We start from the raw sequence: 19,426 nt of genomic DNA, 5'->3' as shown, positions 1-19,426 counted from the left end.
TGATCGTCCTCTTATTGTGCCTCCCATGGGCAGAACTTCATCTTTGCTGAATTGTGTTGCCATCTCCCAGAGGCACACAGCACTGTACATGAATGGTATGGAACTTCTTGAACACTCAGTTTAACTTAAATACTTAAATGAAGCACAAGTAGCATAAAGCACATCCATACCTTTTTTTAAAACTATTTTGGTCCTTTTTTTCTATCAACCTCATACTGCACTGACCTCAGTAATGATCATGATGTATATCCATCCTTGTAAGGATGAGCCAGCATCCCTGTGACGCTTACTTCATGTTTAAAAAAAAAAAGAAAAAACTGGAATGGGTTAGTTCAGTTTCCATTCTTTGCAGTGACTGAATTCTCCCTGGCTCTTACTACGTTTTACCTAATTTTGGTAGTTTTCAAATAATTCTATTAGTCAAACTGTGCTTACAAAGATGGTAGAAATTAAACTTGGAGAGTGGTCCTTTGGTGAAGTGCCATGCTGCTTTACTAGCCGAATCTTGGCGGAAGTCCATGATAGCCAAAACAGCAAGCTTAGAGTACACACCAAGTATATAATACATTATTTTGAACAATACTTACTTGGCTTTAAGTGGAGTGCAGGCCTTTCTTAGAGGTTGTCAGCATTCTAAATATGCAAGTTTCAGACAGTGACTTTAGTTTCTTTAAGTGACACAAACACCTACTACAGTGGAAAATGATAATACATAAGTAAGGGGTGTCACGGCTCGGTCAGAAAAATGGTACAAGACAAACTAGTATACACAGTGATGAATACTCGAGTCATAATGGGTCTGCTTAAATTGCTCCTAAAGGTTCACACATAGAAAGTAGGTCTTGGGTCTGTCTGTGGAACTGGTCTTCACTCTTCAAGAGCACCAGTCATGGTTGTCACGTAGTCACTAGTTTACAAACTGCGTCTTCTATATTAGAATTATGACCTCCCCAGCCTTTGGACAATACTGCATACTTGAACCCGCATTTGCACGCTCCGGGGCTGCATCTCCAGCCAAATGCAAGGGGAGTATCCGTCTCCTTGAATGCTGTAGGTGGGTGGACACCGTGCGCTCTCCTCTCCCTCTGAGAGGGCGTACATGCTGAATACACATCTTCATGCTTTCTTTTAGACATTAGGGGTTGATGTCATTATTTCAGAAGGATGCAGATAGGCATCCCTCCAATTCGAATACAAGTTCTATGAAATCATTTAATCTCCTCTGAGCAAACCCATGAACAGCTGGTGGTGATGTGGCTCAATGCCAGGAGTGACTGAACAACCGAAAATCAGAAAGTTCAGAGACCTACTCCTCTAAGATTGCTTTCCAGTCATGTGTTTGGACTGTGGCCTTATCACAAGCACATTTTAAGATTGCAACTGCTTTATTTATTTTTTTTGCAACCGTCCATCACCTACTTTTTGGAAACAGTGTATCTGTGATTTTTTTTCAGAGGTAGTGAGAATGAGTTATTGAGTTTCGACCTCCAGAAGTCATACAAAGGTCAAGTCTTTGTTAAAAATACCCTTACTGTACTCTAGTCTCCCATCTCCTCATCCTAGTGGAAGGTGCATTGCTAATGCTTCACAAAGTATTCCATCACAGATCTCTACACCAGATGCATTGGGTCATGTTGGGAGACGTGGGCCTAGCCACAAATGCATCCTGCTGAACAGACTCAATCTCTAGCAAACATCCAAATGAAAACACTTCTCCCAAAAGCCCAAGGTGCTGAGAGGCTATTTAGCTATCTGAAGTGCTAGCCCACAGTAAAATAGCATGCAAAACTGACCACAGAAACCTCAAGTAGTTACTTTCACCTTTAAAAACAAAATATTCCCTGACCTCTGCGTGTTTGCCCAATAGAGAAGTCCTATTTATATTTAATTGGCTTTATATTCCAAAATGGAATAAACAGAAACTGGTTCTCTCACAGAGTACTGATGGACCAATAACCATAACTTTTGCAAATTAAAATAGCTTCATTAAGCTCAGTCTCCTCTTTAATTAGGTCTGACATTTCCCAGGACGTCTTGATTGTTCTTCTAACTATGTATAATATACTTACGGGGGATTTTAGTCGGCCCTCATCATCCATTGATTGGTCTGTTGTCACTGACATTTTTCTTCTGGCCACTGCAGCAAACAGCAATCAGCCCACTTCTGCCATTGGCTATACTCACTGCAAGTGACTTTAACCCTTTCACGAGGTGCACATCCACACAAAAGTAGTTCCATTAGTTGTCAGAACTACCATTGTACTTCCTTGTTTTTGAGACCAAAGAAATGTTTTTGCTTTTAGCCAATGTTTTTATTTTGTTATAATGGTGAAGGTCAAGCAGCTTCCCAACAGAGTTTTACAAAAAACAAGACAACATGACTGCTCTGTTTGGTTTTACAATTTTCATCTTGATTGTTGCCCCAGTTTCCAACTCCATTCTCAACCCATGTATAGAGAGTAGTGCAATGGATTCCTAGTAAAGGAAGAAGAGGCTGGTGCTAGCGGAGCTTGGCGTGTCCTGCAGAGCTCATCCCAGATGCAGTGCCCTCTGAGGATTCATTTCAACAAAGCAACGATATATTTGTAAGACACTGAAACTAACCAGACCGCAATTGAGAGATGTACCTCCCTTCACTTCCATCACAAAGAAGCGCTTCACTGGGGCAGACAACAAAAACCACCAAGGAGAGTTTTTGGTGCCACAAGGCAATGCTTTAAGAATAAAAAAAGGGTACTTTGTGGATGCTTTGACTCTTTGATAAAGCCTTCAGTGCAAAATCAATCCACTCCTGCTTCACAGAAATTAATTGATAACTTATTAGGTTTTCTTCTCGATTAGGTGTTTAATATTTATTCTAAAATTTCTAACACCAAAGATACTGGGCTGGTCACTCCTGGACCAACCTTCCACACTTTGAATAGTCTGTCTTATTTTGAAAGGATTTTCTTAAAGGACTTAGATTGCCTGATCCTAAAAGCACATTCTGACTTGCCACTGGATCCTTGCATAAACACAGAAAAATCTAAAATTTGGATAATTGCCTCCTTCTCCAGATCTGATCTGACCCTTCTGTGGCCTTCTGCAATGGCGATCGCCTTTAACAAGGGAGCGGACCTTTAAAGGATGCTAGTGCATGCTACGGAGGGCTCTAAGGCTATTAGAACATTCCACCCCTAGAAGGCAGAATGTTCCAATTTTGTAAAAACAAATGCCTCTCCTGAGCCTGAGGGGGTTTAAATTCACGTGGACTTTGAGAGGCCTTTGTTCACAGCAACAGCTGTGAAAACAAAAAAACAATGGAATGTTGGTTTCTATGCTACTACAGGCCATTAGAAGCCGAAGCACTACAGTGTCTACAATGGCATGCTCAACATTCCAATGTTCCAATCAGAGTTATGACGTGTTGGTAAGTTTTATAAAACGGTAATACCCGCCTTTCATGTTTTGAAATAATAAACTAACCATAAAATCTGTCTCAAGCACCAGTCATGTCTGATTTCAAACTGAACATGTCGCTCAGAATAAATCTGTACGAAAGGCTGTTCAATGATGGAAACCTGTACTGCCAGATGGAGGTTGGAAAGCAGAGGCGATGATGTCAATGAGACAATTCTTAGAAAGACCAAAGGTCAGGGAATAAGAATTTATAATAAGGCACGTGAAAAGACTGGTGTGGATCAGTGCTTATTTTGTGCCTATAGATGCAAGAGGTGGGTAGCGCACTAACTATCGTCCTCCAGGGTTTATTTTTCGTCATCTGACCCAGAGAGAGAGAGAGAGACATAAAAGGGAGAAAGAGGAGGAAGAGAAATTGAAACTGTGGCAAAGGGAGAATGTGGGGATGAAAAAGAAAGTGCAAGAATGAGTTCAAGAAATAAAAGTGTAGGGTGCATTTCATTTTTTAATAACTAGGCACTGACTGACGTGCAAGATATCCTTAATTCATCTCCTCGATTAAATGGATATTTTAACAACAGTCCATCCTGCACTACAATCACTGCAGACTGTAGGATGTAAAAGAAGGTACAATTCTTTGTGTTAAATGTATTTGTGCACCTTAACTGACCCTTCTCGTTTTTTCTGAGCGTAGCATTCTTCTTGCTGGCTCTAAAAACAGCCGTCAGCAGTTCCTTTGAAGTCATCCGAGGCTTTTGGAAGTTTTTTTGGGACGTGCGCGAGTTATGATGAGGACAGTGTTTCTGAAGTGCATGGCTGGGCCCACATTCCTGGGCCGCTGCGGGCAAATCATTTCCCCGTGTCCTGTCTGCGTCTTCTGTTACTGTGGGATTGTGCCAAAGTTAACGAAGGGCTTGGTGTCTGCAGATGCTGAAAGCATGAGCCATGGCGCAAGGGTCAGCCAGGCACGAGATGATGAAATAAGACCACGGAAACCGAGCTGTCGGGTTCTGTGTAATTCAAAATAAAGTATGTTTTCATCAAACGGGTCCAATTTTAAGGCCTCGGTAGGAAAGATGTGACCTCTTTTGTTTGTCAGTGTTAAGTGTCATATTTGTGGGTTTAATGCCTGGAGCTGATCTGCACTGCGCCTGTCCATTTAGCAAAGTACTTCTTTCTGGGTGTGGTGTGCCACGCAGGAGTATCATCCCATTCATTTTCAAAGAATATCCAGGTGTGAAGTGAAAGCCTCTGGGTGCAAATCCTGTAAAGGCCCAACCATGGATTATATGTGTGAAGGTTTAGCACATCACCTCCGCTGATTGGATATAGAAAGATTGGCCACTACTTGGAGATTTTCTTCCTGTTCCCAAATCGAAGTTTCTCTTTTAACTCCTTTGCTCATAATTTTGCCTCCCTGGAAATTCTGCTTCTTCCAGTCCAGCATGCCTGCATCGCTGATGCTGCCTGTGTGTGATCCCTACTACTGTCTCCGTGAGTGGTGCTTATCTTTCTTACTTGCCTATAGCACTGATGCTCTAGCCAACTGGCTCACAAAGCTGCTGCTTTTTCCATCTTGCCTAAAATATCTCAGTTCTGTCTTAATCTGCCAACAGTATTCCTCCTTCTTCAAGTCCTGCATTGCAGCAGCTTCTTTTGTGGTCAGGACTGAGGTCAATTCTAGGTCACTGACCATGGTGTTGTTTTTTTCTATAATGCGTACAATGCTATAATGCTATTACTTCAACCGGTGGCAGCCGCCACAACACGAAGGTGGAGATCATTTTTTTTTACCTTTCGCTGCTTGCGATGTTGACAGATGCCTCGGTGCTCTCACAGCAGTCTCTGGGAAGGCGGAGGCTGCCCAGCCTATCGAGATGCTGCTCTCCTGCTACGAGAGCAGCGCCATGAATGGTCTGGGCGGCCTCCTGCCGCTCAAACACTGTTTTGTAGCCTGCGGCTTTTCTACAAGCCGGCCATTAACACCGCTAGGTTCGAGAAACAGAAGTGCGCATGTCTGTTTGGCCGGCTTCGGACGACCAGACAAACAGACATGCACACTTCTAAGTGCCCACCACCTGCCCCACCTGCATGCCGAAGCCAGTAACAGAAAAATAAAATATTATTTTATTTTTCTGTGACTGACTGACGAGTGGGGCGATGCTCCTCCGCCATTACGGAGGAGCCGCCTCTGGCTTCAACTGTGGTAACATGTTTTTCCAGCGTGCTACAGTGCTGCAGCCGTTTCCTAATTGCTGATAATCCTGTAGCTCACTTTGATCAGTCATGGGTCACTCTAATGCAGAGGAAACTATCTGTAGGTCTCTTTTCCTGTGAAAATTATCATCCCATTTTCAGAAGCCTATTGCTTATAAATATTTGGAGAAGGTCACAAGTATTCAACTATTCAGTCCCTCACCAATGATCAGAATTTCACTGTGCTGCTAACCTATTCTATTTAAAAAAAAATCTTTAAAATGGGCTTTTAGCCCGCCTTTACTTACCATTCGTTGTCACCATTATCACACCTCTTAACTACATTCTAATTGGGTAGTACTTCCCAGATGACAGTTTCTGCATTACTACCATTCTTTGTGGCACATGGGCAAAGTACAAATGAATTTGTCTAAATTAGTGTCCATCCACTGCTTGTGCTGTGGTTGAGGAAGTATTTCTTTTATTTTTTTTTTTACACAATTTTTATTACACAAATTCGAATCAACCCAACTCAGGTATTGGAGCGCTTTATATGACTGTTACATCATTTTTTTTTTACTTGTGCTTTTGGGGCCATAGAGCAGTGAGCTTTGTACTTGACAGCAATTTTGTAAGGACAACTTCCTTGTGTTTGCATGTGTTTGTCGTGCTCTCCACGCCACTCCAATCTGATTCACTCCATTCTAATCCACTCCACCCTGATCAACTCCTGTCCCTTTGAATCCACTCCACCCTAATCCAGGCCACTATATTCCAATACAACCTAATCCATTCACTCCAATCCAATCACTCCACTCCAACCCACTCCACTCCAACCCACTCCAATCCATTCCACCCTAATTCACTCTACTCTACGACGCATCACTCCACTAACCCTTAACCATGCTGAACAAGAGCTACACTGGTGTACAGCATGGCTAAAATAAATTGGCAAAGCTAATAGTTTTCGCATAGACGACAACTATTGGCTTTTTGCCAGTTCTTGTTTTTAGGAAATTAGTGATATCTGAATGCTAGTTGCATTTAAGTAAGGGTTGAGTGGACCAGATCTTCAGGTTGAATTCAAATGATCAAAGTAGCTAAACCTCTGAAACCTCATCCTGTACCTGAGTTTTAAACCTTGATGGAGTCATTTGGGATGTTGAGAGATTGCCAATCTGGCTTTAGTTCAAATAATGGCACTGAAACAGCCCTATTGGATGCTCATCACATTATGTATAGCTTGCGGACCAATGACTTCATGTTGCTAATTTTGTTTCTATCTGTTCCGTTTGACACACTTGTCCTCTAACTACTCTTGCCCAGGTTGAGGTAGGTGGTACTGTCCGATGTTGAATTCATCGTAAAGTAACCCTGTCACAAGTGCAATTTCCGACTTTTTCCTCAAGTCCAGCTTTAGTAATATACCGCTCTCTAAAGTTATTCAATATATATTTTCACTGCTTCACCAACTTTTGTGTGACCTTGTTGGGAAATTCCATAAGTATGTAGGTAAGGCACAAGTCACATTTCAGCTTCCGAACATATGAAGCACGATCAAGGCCCACCCGAGAACAATTTGCATAGATCCTGAAATGAATGAATGAGTAAAGGTTGGACTTTATTTCATTAAGTCCTAGTGATATGGTATGTGGCTGGTGAAGAAAGTAATGTGTCGTATGCAACAGTTTACACAAGAGTTTTGTTCACATACATGAATGCTCCCGTGGAATCTACCATCTACACCTTTAAAGGCTGCGATCCAGGACCACTTCAGATATACCATTTCATGTAACGCCAATAGGGCAAATTGTATGACATGTAGAGGACGAGGTGTTCAATTAACATTTCCTACTGTTCATTTTACGTGATCTGGCCCTAGCAGTAAAACAATGCAATACATTGTAAATTAATACACTTGGAAACTGTGACCATAATATTTTACTAGTAACCTTTGTGCAACAGTCAAAAATATTGTCCCAGAGTTCTGATTTTCTCTCCATTGTTTGTCTGTAACCAAGTTTAATTAAACAAACTGCGTTTTATTGCTAAACTTTATAGTTATTATTACATTTGTATTTTAAAGTCCTTTCTTGTTTGCAAATCCTACATTTTCCTTTTTCAGGTGATAAAAGATGTTTGCAGCAGCTGCAACGATGCATTTGATTCAGATGGACTATCATCTAGTTCACCTGTGCCCAAGACAGAGCTTGAAAAGGTAATCAGAAGTGCCACATATTTAAATTTAGGGTAATACTATCAATAATTGTTTTGCTTCAACCTCAATTTATTTTCCTAGGTCCTGATTTGTTAGGTCTCTCCTATTAGACAGCACTTGCGCTTTATTGCGACACGTAGTGTTGTGTGCTAAGAGCCTTCCCATTGCGTACCATGTGGAGTAGACTCAGTCCGCCTACTGCTTACCATTAATTGGCTTTTCATCTCTCATGAAAGGTAAAGAGAAATAATTGGTGTTCGACTAATACTTAAGGGCCAAGCTATACTTTATTTGAGGAATTATTTTGTATAGCATTTTGCCTAGAATTCTTTTGCTGTGACATAGATAACACTTTAATGTTTCGCGTGCTCAGTTATGTATGTGTATATCGTTAGTCCTGTTACAAGTACCATTTTTTTTAAAGTATTGTTTTCCAGCTCTTGAATGATCATATAGAGGCCTATTCCATGTTTTAGAGCATTTTCTAAACATTTATGATAAGGGCCGAAAATGGCATATGTAACTGTTATAAGTCAATGAGGAAAGTGTTGGACTATTTGCTTTAGTTTGGAATTTTAGATTAATTTAAGCATCTTGTTTTTACGTGCATTGCTCTATGTGATATTGTCTTTATTTTTGTATATAGAAATTGTCATCTGAGCGGCCAAGTTCGGATGGCGAGGGTGCTGTGGAGAACGGGAATGTTTTCCTTAATGGAAAAGAACAGGGTAAGTCTACGGTATAGCTCACAAAATATATTAGTTTATAAATTATGCACCACATTGATTGCCATTTTAAACTGAGATGGTCGGGGAAAGTTGGATAAAAATAACATGTGCAGTGTAGCCTAAATACTGAAAGAAGGTATCAAGGACAGGGACGTTCTTTTTCAACATAACCTCAGAATAACCTCAGAAGTGACAAAGCATCTAGTAGTGCATGTTGTTGAATTTGTAGAAAGTTAGTTTCACGTCATAAAAGTTTTGTTTATGTGACGGCATTGCGTCAGTAGACCTCCATGCTTAAACCTCATTACAAAATCTGATCTGCTTGTTGAGCCATACAGTATTTCTGCGGACAAATCTGAAGTATTTTACCTAATGTCCACTAGGAGGCAAGGTGGACGCTGGAGGGTGAAGGTGAGCTCAGACAAGGCCATGGCGTCTGTCACATGGTGTCTGCCCTATGGGGCTCTGCTCTTTAGGAGGACGCAGGGATGACACCTTCTGAACCTATTGAATGGGTCAGAAACATGCACTGAATTTACTAATGATTGCTGCGACATATTTACCAATTACCTAGGTATATTTTAAGTTGGTGGGTATTTGCATTACATGTTTTACATTATATGGGTAGATTATGTATGGTGCAAATGATTTGCAAAAACTACAGCAATACTTTATGGTATTAAATATACTTCCGTACAGGGCTTTAAGTGGGGAAAAAAAAACAGGGGTGCTCTAAAAGGGGTGTGGCAAATTTCTTAAAGGGGTGTGGCCTATCCGAGTAGGGGCGTGGTCGAAATCAAGATAACTATCATTGTGTGCTTAAGAAAATCATGAAGTCGCATCCAGCAAAGGATAATAAAATAGGCAAAAAAGTATATTTATTAAGTATAAGCCATAAAATACCAAACACTTCAAAAAAAAATTGCTATTGCCAAACTTAGAATTTAAAAACCATCTTCACTAAAGGATGTGTTGTTAAATTCTGAGTACAGGCAGAGGCACCACTAGGGCTAAATTTCAGGGGGAGCTAAGATTTTTTTTTGGTGGGGGGCTGAATCTTTAAGCAATAGTCAGAGTGGAGCTGCAGGGGCTCTTAGAAGGGGTGAGACAACAACAATTCTTCATTAATATGCAAATGGTCTTTAAAGACCTGTGAAGTGCTCGGGTGCAGCTGTGTGTGTGAAACATGTCACACAGCATTCCCCATGTTATCCTATGGGCAAGATAGCCTTTCAATAGTGAAAAACGAAATTGGCAGTATCTCACTATCAAGACATGTTACCCACACTAGTAACACCAAACAAAAATCGGGATGTCTGCTCACCCTACCTGTGACCTTTGAGGCCCGAAAATAGAGCCCCCTTTCGAGGCCCTCAAAAAAAAGCTGGTGGGGGCTCTGACCCCCACAGACCCCATCCCCACTTAAAACCCTGCTTCCGTAGTAGGTAAACTGGGTCTGAAAGAATTGATTGCATTGCATACAGTACGGCAATGGTGGTCTCAACTTGTAATTCTGGTTAACGGGATGTGCTTAAATGTTGCACTGCTTGACACACTTGTAAAAGGGGTCTCAACAAGCACTAGGTTTCCTTTATCAGTGCGTGAAGTATCTGTGCCAGCTTTTCAGTGCCTCTACGAAGATTGTAAAACTAATTTTCTGCTGGGCAGATTTGTACTCTTTCAACAGGTTTACATCCACAGACTGCGTGCAAAAAAACTGCTCTAGCATATTCCTCAAAGTTGTGAATGAACAATTGGCTTTCAATTAAACTTACTTCCATGATCACTTATGAAATGCACCTTTGCTTCCCTTCTACCTTCTGCATGCCTCTTCTGTATATAATCCACTCTAAATCTCATGCGTATCTGTTTTAACCTCTTTTTGGAAACCATTACAATATCTATTGATTTCAGCAAGCAGTTGCTGCTCACATAGCCTCCTGGAATTATCACACCTAAGTCACTAATTATCTCAAAGAAACTAATGCATGGAATGGTTTCCTTTAGCGTATAGAGTTAGCCTTTATAACTAATGAGCTGACCACTAACTTGGGGCTCCCTGGCAGGCTGCTATTTGCCTTGAAGTTCTTCAATGCCTCAACAGAGGTAGTAAGCGCTATATACATGCAATTTAAATAATATCATTGAGGATTTTTTTAAAGGTTGAATCTTCTCAGGGAGATTACATTTTGTAGTTTTGCTTTTCTCAAATAGACACACTTCTATTTCTTTGCTTTACATTTAAATAACCTTCGTTATTTTCTTTTTTTTATTTCTAGTAAAAAGGAAAAAAAGTACAAAGATGGAGTCAAAGGGAACAGTTACAAAAGTAACGGGAAAGAAAATTACCAAGATCATTGGATTAGGAAAGAAGAAACCATCCACTGATGACCAAACCTCGTCCGCAGAAGAGGATGTCCCAACATGTGGTTAGTGATGGCTACTGTAACGAGTGCAATTTTCAAACTTTCTCAGTAACAGAAAGGGTTTACTATCACTGAGCATTAAAATGTTGAGTATTTATTTTATTTGTTTTTAGAAGGTTAAAAATGAAACCTACTCCTTATAACAATAATTGGAGTAATATTAATCATATGAAATACATATAATGCAGGTATACAAAATTCATCAGTCATTACAACATCTGTTCATAAATTATTCACCGCTTCCATGACTGACGGGCCTCCTACAAAAACAACAATTCAGGGGAAAGTGGAGGAATAGTCCATCCCTTGTGGGAGTAATTAATAATGATTAGCTATGCATCGTCCCACATGATTATGAATCCCATTCAAGTATGTAAAGATTGCGACCATCTACTCCAAATTAAACAGTCTTAGAAAAATAAATTCCCTAGTACATTTCATATTCAATTTCTAACTTGAACAATAATGCTATAATAATCTCTCTTCACCTCTGAAGCAGTACAACGTAAAGGGCGTACATCATGGGCTCAATCCAAAGTCCACATAACCAGTATCAGCATGTCTCAGCTGGAAGTACTAATGTGTAAGACTTACTGCCTGCCATTGTGCAAGTCGATATATCTTCTCGTAGAAGGATTACACCCTAATGTACAGGGGTCTGTCATCCTAGGGCAATCCTCCAGCACAAAACCAAGCCAAAACCTTCGTTAAGGAACTCGAAAGTGCATTTGGTTCAAATATATTATTCGATTCTATGCTCTGATTGCAAGTGGCTTTGATAATTGTGACCCATTGGCAACCCCTATTTGTCCAGAGGCTGATATTGAGTTGTGTGAAGTTTGCAGAGCCGTGAAGATTATGGAGCAGAAAGCATGAACATTGACACACTGTTACAAATTTTCAATGAGGACGCTCATAATTGGAGGTAATTATCTCTCCTAATAAATCATTGCACACCTTCCAGGGCACTGTTTTTTGGGGCTTAGGTTTTTCCTAAATGCACTTCAGCTCCCAGCTTTTCTTTCACTAAGAGAAATTGCAGACCTCTACTTGGTGTTTTTTAATCAGATCCAGTTCAGGCCTCACCTCTGCCATCTGAAATTGCCAGTTGAAAACAATCCTCTTTGCCAGAACCCATTCTTACTTGAAGGCCATCTTCAATCTGTCTGCTACAGGCAGAATAGAATTCCCCAAGAGCCCACTCCTTTATGGAGCTCTCCTGTTTATCAAAATCCTGTTAACATTCCATAAACCAGGCGCTGCACCCTAAGCTCTAGAGATAATGAATGTATAAGTGTCAAACTAACTTAAGCAAATCCTCCGGGTTCCTAGAGGGTCTCCACTGGTCCCTCTGGCTTGGCAGCAGTATTTCTGGAGGATAGAGGGCATTTTTGTATCGGATTTAGATGCGATACAAGGCCTTCAGAATGTCGCATATGATGATCATGATGATGAAGACGCAGATCCTTTGGATTGGGTTGTCACTCTAGGGATGTCCTGGTACAAAGAAAGGATGGTTGCTGAGACCGATTGTAAAACTCAGACTGTTAAACTCCTCTCTCAAAAAGGGGGCGATGGAAATTAGGGCACTAACTTATGTTCTCTTGGCCTTAGACCAGCTGTTCCACAGGTAGTATCCTTGCTTTGTGGTGGCAGGGGAGGGAGGATAGACCACTTTCAAGTAAAAGTCCTGCCTTTCTGCCTTATATTGTCCTCTCTCGTTGTTGAGAAGGGTGGTGACTATGGTTGTGGCCGGTCTACGCAGGTCAGGGCTACACATATCCTCAATGACTGTCTCAAATTGTCTGTTCTTGGCCCACCTTCTGGCAACAGTGTTTGTACTGACCACCCTGAAGTTTTCAATCAGTGAGTCTAAATTCCATCTTCAGTCTGTTCAGAGGATTCCCTTTATGTGGGCTTTTCTGGGCACAATAACCTCAAAGGCCTTCCAGACTCAACGAGTCCTGGCATTCAGACTATGATCCCAATGTTTCAGGCGAGAGATACTGATCGGTCTGATGGTTCTGAGGCATTTTCTTCAATTGACATTTTATATTTTGCTGATGGCTTGATTTTTTTTTGGCACATTCGAGGCCTTCAATTAAATATATGGCTGAAGTGGTCTTAGCTCTCTGAAAGATGCTGTTCAGCATGCTGCTCATGATCTTCATGGTGAATGACTGTCCCCAGTTTGATGCGCAGTAGACCATTCTCTTTGTGCGCTCTGGAGCTCACATTGGTGACATGTGCATAGTCTTTGGATTTGGGGTCACCTAGACGAAGAGGAGAACAGAGATTTTCGATCCCTGATGGAGCAGCATGGCTAGGTAAATATTCTGGTGCTGCATGCTATCTGCCTTGCCTAAAAGATCTTTTTGCCTTTCTACAATTGCAAGTCAGTCCAGTTTCTGGCAGACAACAAAAGCTTCATGAGACAGTAAACAGCAGGGTGGAGTGGGCTCTTGGGACCTCTCTCTGGTGGCAATGGCTGACACTTCACTGGATTTTACAGGTGGTCAGTCAATCAGCGACATCTTTCAGTATCGGGGCAAGAAAACGTAGTTGGTGTCATCTTGTCCAGCATGAGTGGGGGGTGGGTGTTATTCGCTCAGTGGGTACAACTCAATCTGGTGGCCCGTACTGGGCTCAGAGTCTGGTACTCTGAATTTTTGACACGGAGTGCCTGCCCTCCACTTCAACTTTCTCTTAAGGGTGATATGTTGTCCCAGCAGCAACAAAGGTGTTCTATCCAAAACCCAACAATCTCCACCTTCATGCATGGAAATTCAGCACCACCAAATGAGGGGTTTTGATCTCCGAGGTAGTGGGTGTCATTCCAACAGATTGCATTGTTCTGCCAAATCAGTTTATTCAGGCTATTGGTCCAAAGTAATCTCCTTGTGTGAAGGAAAACCAGTTGACCCTCTAGAGGCGAGATTCTCTGATTTCCTTTTACTTGTTTTATCCTTGGCTATGCTCACTGTCAAAGGTTACTTACCATCCCGGTCAACCTTTCTTCTTTTGTCTGATCAGCCCTCCATATTCAAACCACCTCTTGTGATAGCTTTTTTAAAAGGCCTTTCCTGTATTTAAGATTGGCTGCCCTCATTTAAATCACTTCAACACATTGAGTCAGTTACGCGCTGCTTTATTTCAGCAGCCATATGCTACCTTCTTCCCTGATAAAGCTATTATTTGGGACTTTTCTAAAATTGGTTGCCATTTCATGAAGGGCAGTCCATCAAACTACCTGTTCTTTTCTCCTCAACATCCTTCTAAGGAAGAGAGCAGGCCACATATGTGAGACCCGCAGCGTGCCCTTAGATTCTACATCGATAGAACTAAGGAGTGCAGTGTGGATTGTCAGCTGTTTGTTAGGCTTGCTGGTGCTAAGAAAGGAAAGGAGGTCCAGAAACTGATCTCATCTCTGTAGATTATCCTTTGCACCAACTCGTGCTCTTTTCCTCGGTCAAAAAGCATACACCCAAGTGTCTTGGAGCTCATTGCACCAGTGTGAAGACAATGTCCACAGCTCGGGGCATTCAAGTTGATCAAGTTTGCCAGGCAGCGATGTGAATATCTGTTCATACTTTCACCATGCACTAATGCATACATTGATATTAATTCAGAAGGTGAGGCATCTGCGTTAGAAGTATCAACAAAAAAATAGGTTATTTACTTTTAGTAGTGCTCCTTTAGTGAATGCTCCATCTTACTGCAGATTCTTTCCCACCCACCGCCTCCAAGTTCTGTTAAATGGATTGTAGGCGAAAAAGTTTGGCTTGCTCGCTGCTGGTTGAAACAAAATCTGTCTTCTTTGCTCTGCATCGGAGTGCATGGACACAAATAATAAATAAATGGACTTCAGTACTCAAGGATGGCCCAGATCATGATGTCTGGAGTCTAGAAGGTATTACGATCGAGCAGATGATGCCACCTGGTGATGTACAGGAGATGTTGTTAGAGTTTTTATCCCCTTTCATAGTGTCTAGGAAGGTTAAATAGGTGTGGAATCTGCCATTACAGTATCCACCCGAATGATCATCACAGAAGTTACAGATAATGTCCCATTCACGCTTTACTAGATAAAAAGCGTACTCACCTTTTTTGTGAGGGAGCAGGACACCTCCAAGACCGACCTCTTCTAAGCCACTATGCACAACTTGTACATTTCTTCGTGACTAACCTGTAGGTGGAAATAGACTCCACAAATAGGAAGGAAAGATTATAACAACTTCTATTCAATGTATTTATTCCAAAATGGGAGGGATAGTGACTGGCTTCAAATGTTTGTGCAAACCACCAGACAAGATGTATTTAAAGTTAATCTCAAGGTGCTCAAAAGGTGGGGAGGAGCTTGGTTGTTCCTAAACAGTTACAGAATAAGGTATCCCCGATACAACAACTTAATCATCCAAAAAGCTAGCATTCCTTACAGTTACTGCAGCCCATGATTTCCTTCAACTTTAAAAATCTGCAGAGAAACAATCAGGCTTTCTGTTGAAAACAGGTTTAGACAAAATGGAGTAACTTGTGTACTCCTGTAGAGTTAAAAAAAAAAAGCACCCAATTTGTCGCTTTCTGCTTTTAACCTTCCCACCGCGCCCACGCCAGTTTGTTTTCAACATGTTGCTGAAAGTGTCTTTTAGCAACATGTTGCACCATAAATATGCTCCATTAGTCAGTTTAGATCAATTGTATTATGAGACTTTAGTTTGGTGTGATTTATTTTCAAACTTCAAAGATCACCCGAATGCTTATTCACGATTTCCCTCAGCATCCTGCCCAACAAGTATTTTACTGTATTCAGTTTCAGTGCATAGCCTGTAATCTTTACAGGTTCATCAATCCTCACTGCTTTGTTTGCTTTTTGACTTTTTTAAATCCCTTAACATAACTGAGGTTTTTTCAAACATTGTTTTGCAGCAGCTGCAATTTACAGACAATGAGGCAATGCTGGAAAATTTCCAGGAGCCATAACTAAGAGGATAAGATGGCAAAACTAGAAACATATTGCTATTTTAGGCAAAAAAAGACTTCTGTCTGCTATGATTTATGACTTTCCCCTTTAGGTCGGAAAAGGCCATTTAACAAAAAAGAAACAGATGAGTGATGTGTCTAGCATGCTCTGTGTAAGATCAAAAGGTGTCAGTCAGTCCTTACTAATAAACTGCAAACTATATTTACTATATGGTAACTGCAGATTCTTCTAAATGTACTCTGGATTCTATGCATGGTCATTCTTTTGGGGAATTCCCACCCTCTGCTCCTCCAAGTAGAATGAGCTCCATACAAAAAAGCACTGAACCCTTTGTACAGTACAAAGATGACAGAGAGTAAACACGCCTACTTTGTTCTTTACAAGTAAGAACACCTAAAAAAATACTTTAAATGGGAAGTCTGCCACTCATTGAATAATTCTCTGTTATTAGCCATCTAGCCTATGCAATATCTCAATAGCCAGTTTACTGGTAATTAATACCATCTGATGGGTGTTAGGTGAAGTAAAAGCCACAAAAACTCTATCCTGCATCTTCTGCTGGATTCATAGCCCCTTGTAGCTGCTTATCCACTGGTGTCATCTCAAGCAGTGTTGCTTGTTTTTGTCTCGCCTCTCCCCCCTTTGTATATTTCTCCATTAATCTCTCCATTACACAACTCCCGGCTGCTATTTCTTACTGTTAATTTTTCTTTCCGCTTGTTCTGTTTGAAAAAGCTTTATTAGAATAATAAAAGATAACAATTGACAAAAGGAAAGATACAAGATAAATGGAGAAGTACAAAGCTAATCCTAGTGTCAAATGGAAAATCACAAAAGCATTTTATGAATTTCTTTCCGCTTGTTAATTTGTCTTTCAACAGATTTTTCTTGTTCACTGATTTTTCTCCCATTCTTTTTGCACACCTTGCTGACTCATTTGAAATGTACTATTTTTCCTATCTTCTACGAAACTGTGACACGCTTCTCTGAAGAGAATGGTGTCTTGGCCAACCACCACATATCTATCTTCTTTGTAGCCATAATACTACAGTGTCAGTCATAGAAAACTGTTACAAATTGAAAGTAAAACCAAATTGAGTTTGATAAATGTGTGCCTATGAATCAATCTATCATTACCTGACTTAATTACCCTTCCACAGTTGTATCATTTGTACCCAAGAAGAAAACCCAATACTCAGTAGTGAAAGTGTTGTGCAGATTGGTGATCCTTGAAGCCAGGGCGAGGGTTCAAACCTGCCCAGGGTTCAAACCTGCCTAGGCTTTATTTATTTTATTTATTTTGTTGTAGTTTCATACGGCTTGAGCTAAACACACTGGATGTCTGAGCGCTTTACATAAGAACAGTTGCAATACTAACTAAATGTAGTTTAGTTGCATTATATTTAAAAGTTGTAAGTAACACATAATGAGCGGATGTAGGAATAATGCATGTTAACCCCTTCGGTGCTGATGACAAAGCCAGCTCGTCATCAGCGTTACCTGCGCTGCGCGGATGACGAGCTGGCTTTGTCACAATCAAGCCATTTTTGAAATTTCAGCGCACGGCGGGAATTCGCGGTAGCGCGGAAGCGGTTAATAACTGTAGGATGCTATAAAGATGGCCATAAGAACTGATTCCTTAAGAGTTCAAAAGGATGTGTGACGCAGGTTTTCCAGAGGTGTCCTTCTACCTCCTCCAAATAATTTTGGGCAGAGTATACCCTTCATTTGTATACCCAGGTCTTGACTGTGCTTGTGTATTACACGGATACTTTCAATATTTGAGGGTTTACAGTGCTGTGATCTTCCCTACCCTTGCGTGCTGTTCCTAAGCCTAATATACCAGTCAGTAGCAAAGATTAGAATTAAAACCTTTGTAAGAAAGGGCAAACCAAAAAAAAAAAAAAATGGGAGTAGAGTGTGATGTCTGTTTACTATTTGATAAAATTCAATTGCACAGTCTGGGACCATATTACATATCGTGCCCTGAGAACACAACATGCATGTCATACAGTGCAGGTTTTGTTTTTAAAGGGAATTACCTAATTTACATCGGTGCGTAGTCCCATACAAATGAGGGGAACACCTAGCCTCTGCGATTACACCCCATTATGGATGAAGGTGCAAAGGCAAGGATGTTGCGAGGAGGCACACTTACTTACTGTGTGCCACTAAAAGGTAGCTGCACATTAGTGTACCCCCTGAGGGCAGTGGTATGGACCCCGCCAGGCATCTGCATGCAGGTGGGTGCAGCAACTGTCTGCAGGATGATCTCCCCCTCCACCCCACAGTGCAGATGGATGCTACTTCAAGCAATCACTACGTATTTCACTAATGCATTGGTCATTTTCCCCCACTTCCCAGTCAGCCACAAATTGACTTCTTCCCTGGGGGCAATAGATTGTCAGTAATAGGGCACACCAATCTGAAGGTACACCGCATTGCCAATGGGGACAGTGCATCCTCTTTGCAACAGCCCCCATGGGCTTCTCATAGATGTTCGATCCCAATCTTTCCTTATTTCAGTCACCTCTGAAAGGATGGGTTCCAGGAACTTGAAATGTTTGTCAGTCTTCTGCAAGACAATTAAATGCCACATTTTTCATTGACTTGCTTTTTTAGCCAAACATCGCGGAGGTCTTGTAGAAAAGCACCCACTTTTTGCCTGGTAGCTGATGCAGTTTTGGCAGAAGTGCCCTGGGTTGCTGCTGTCCAACCCCCAATGCCAGATCTCCTTCCCTAAAACTGTACAATTGCTTCCCCAATTGGCAATACCTTTAGGTACCCTTGTAAGTTCCTAGTAAATGTTACCCCTGGTACCTAGGGCAAGGAGGCTAAAGAGGATCTCTAAGGGCTGCAGCATGTATTGTGCCCTCTTACGAGACACCTGAGCATCAACATGTAAACAAACTACCATTGCTGGCTGCATCCCATGGTGCAGAGAAAAGTGAAGGCACAACGTGGCACATCTGCTCTGTGCCATGCCCCCAGACACTGCATGCAGTGTAGGTAAGTCATTCCTACAGCAGGCCATGCAGCCCTAAAGCAAGGTACACTGTACTACATGTGTGGACATATCTGCATGAGCAGATATGCACCTGTGGTATCAAAGTTAACTCTTGGATATTACAAATGAACAGGGAAGCCATTTTCGGAACATGTGCTGGATACTGGCGTTTAAGAGTTCCCCAGCTACAAGATGGCTTCACTGAAACTTGATATGTTAGGTATCAAACATCTCATATTAATAAACCCACACTTTTTACAGTGATGTATTTATTAGTACATGCACCCAGAGGGCACCTCAGAGGTGCTGCCTGAAAACCTACTGACTACCTGTATGCTGGCTGACTGGCGTAGACCAGCCTGCCATCACAGACCAGTTTCTGGCCCCTGCAGGTGAGAGCCCGTGTAGGGTGGAAACCATGCCTTCTGCAGCCGGAGGTGTTGTCACATCCTCCAAGCAGGATGGCTACGT

General features: G+C 41.4%; 1 protein-coding gene across 3 annotated transcripts in view; it reads left to right on the top strand.

Annotated features, from left to right (window-relative positions):
* Nucleotides 1–19,426, top strand: part of AFAP1 (actin filament associated protein 1) — a 407,485-nt gene that overhangs the window by 278,855 nt on the left and 109,204 nt on the right. For all 3 annotated transcript variants that reach the window (XM_078678522.1, XM_078678521.1, XM_078678520.1), the window contains exons 7-9: nt 7,721–7,813; nt 8,460–8,541; nt 10,821–10,970. In XM_078678522.1, the coding sequence (XP_078534648.1) occupies nt 7,721–7,813; nt 8,460–8,541; nt 10,821–10,970 (325 nt within the window). The remainder of the gene's footprint in view (nt 1–7,720; nt 7,814–8,459; nt 8,542–10,820; nt 10,971–19,426) is intronic.

The sequence above is a fragment of the Lissotriton helveticus genome, chromosome 2_2, assembly GCF_964261635.1.
Source record: "Lissotriton helveticus chromosome 2_2, aLisHel1.1, whole genome shotgun sequence".
NCBI lineage: Eukaryota > Metazoa > Chordata > Amphibia > Caudata > Salamandridae > Lissotriton > Lissotriton helveticus.
This window is presented reverse-complemented; position numbering and strand designations above follow the sequence as displayed.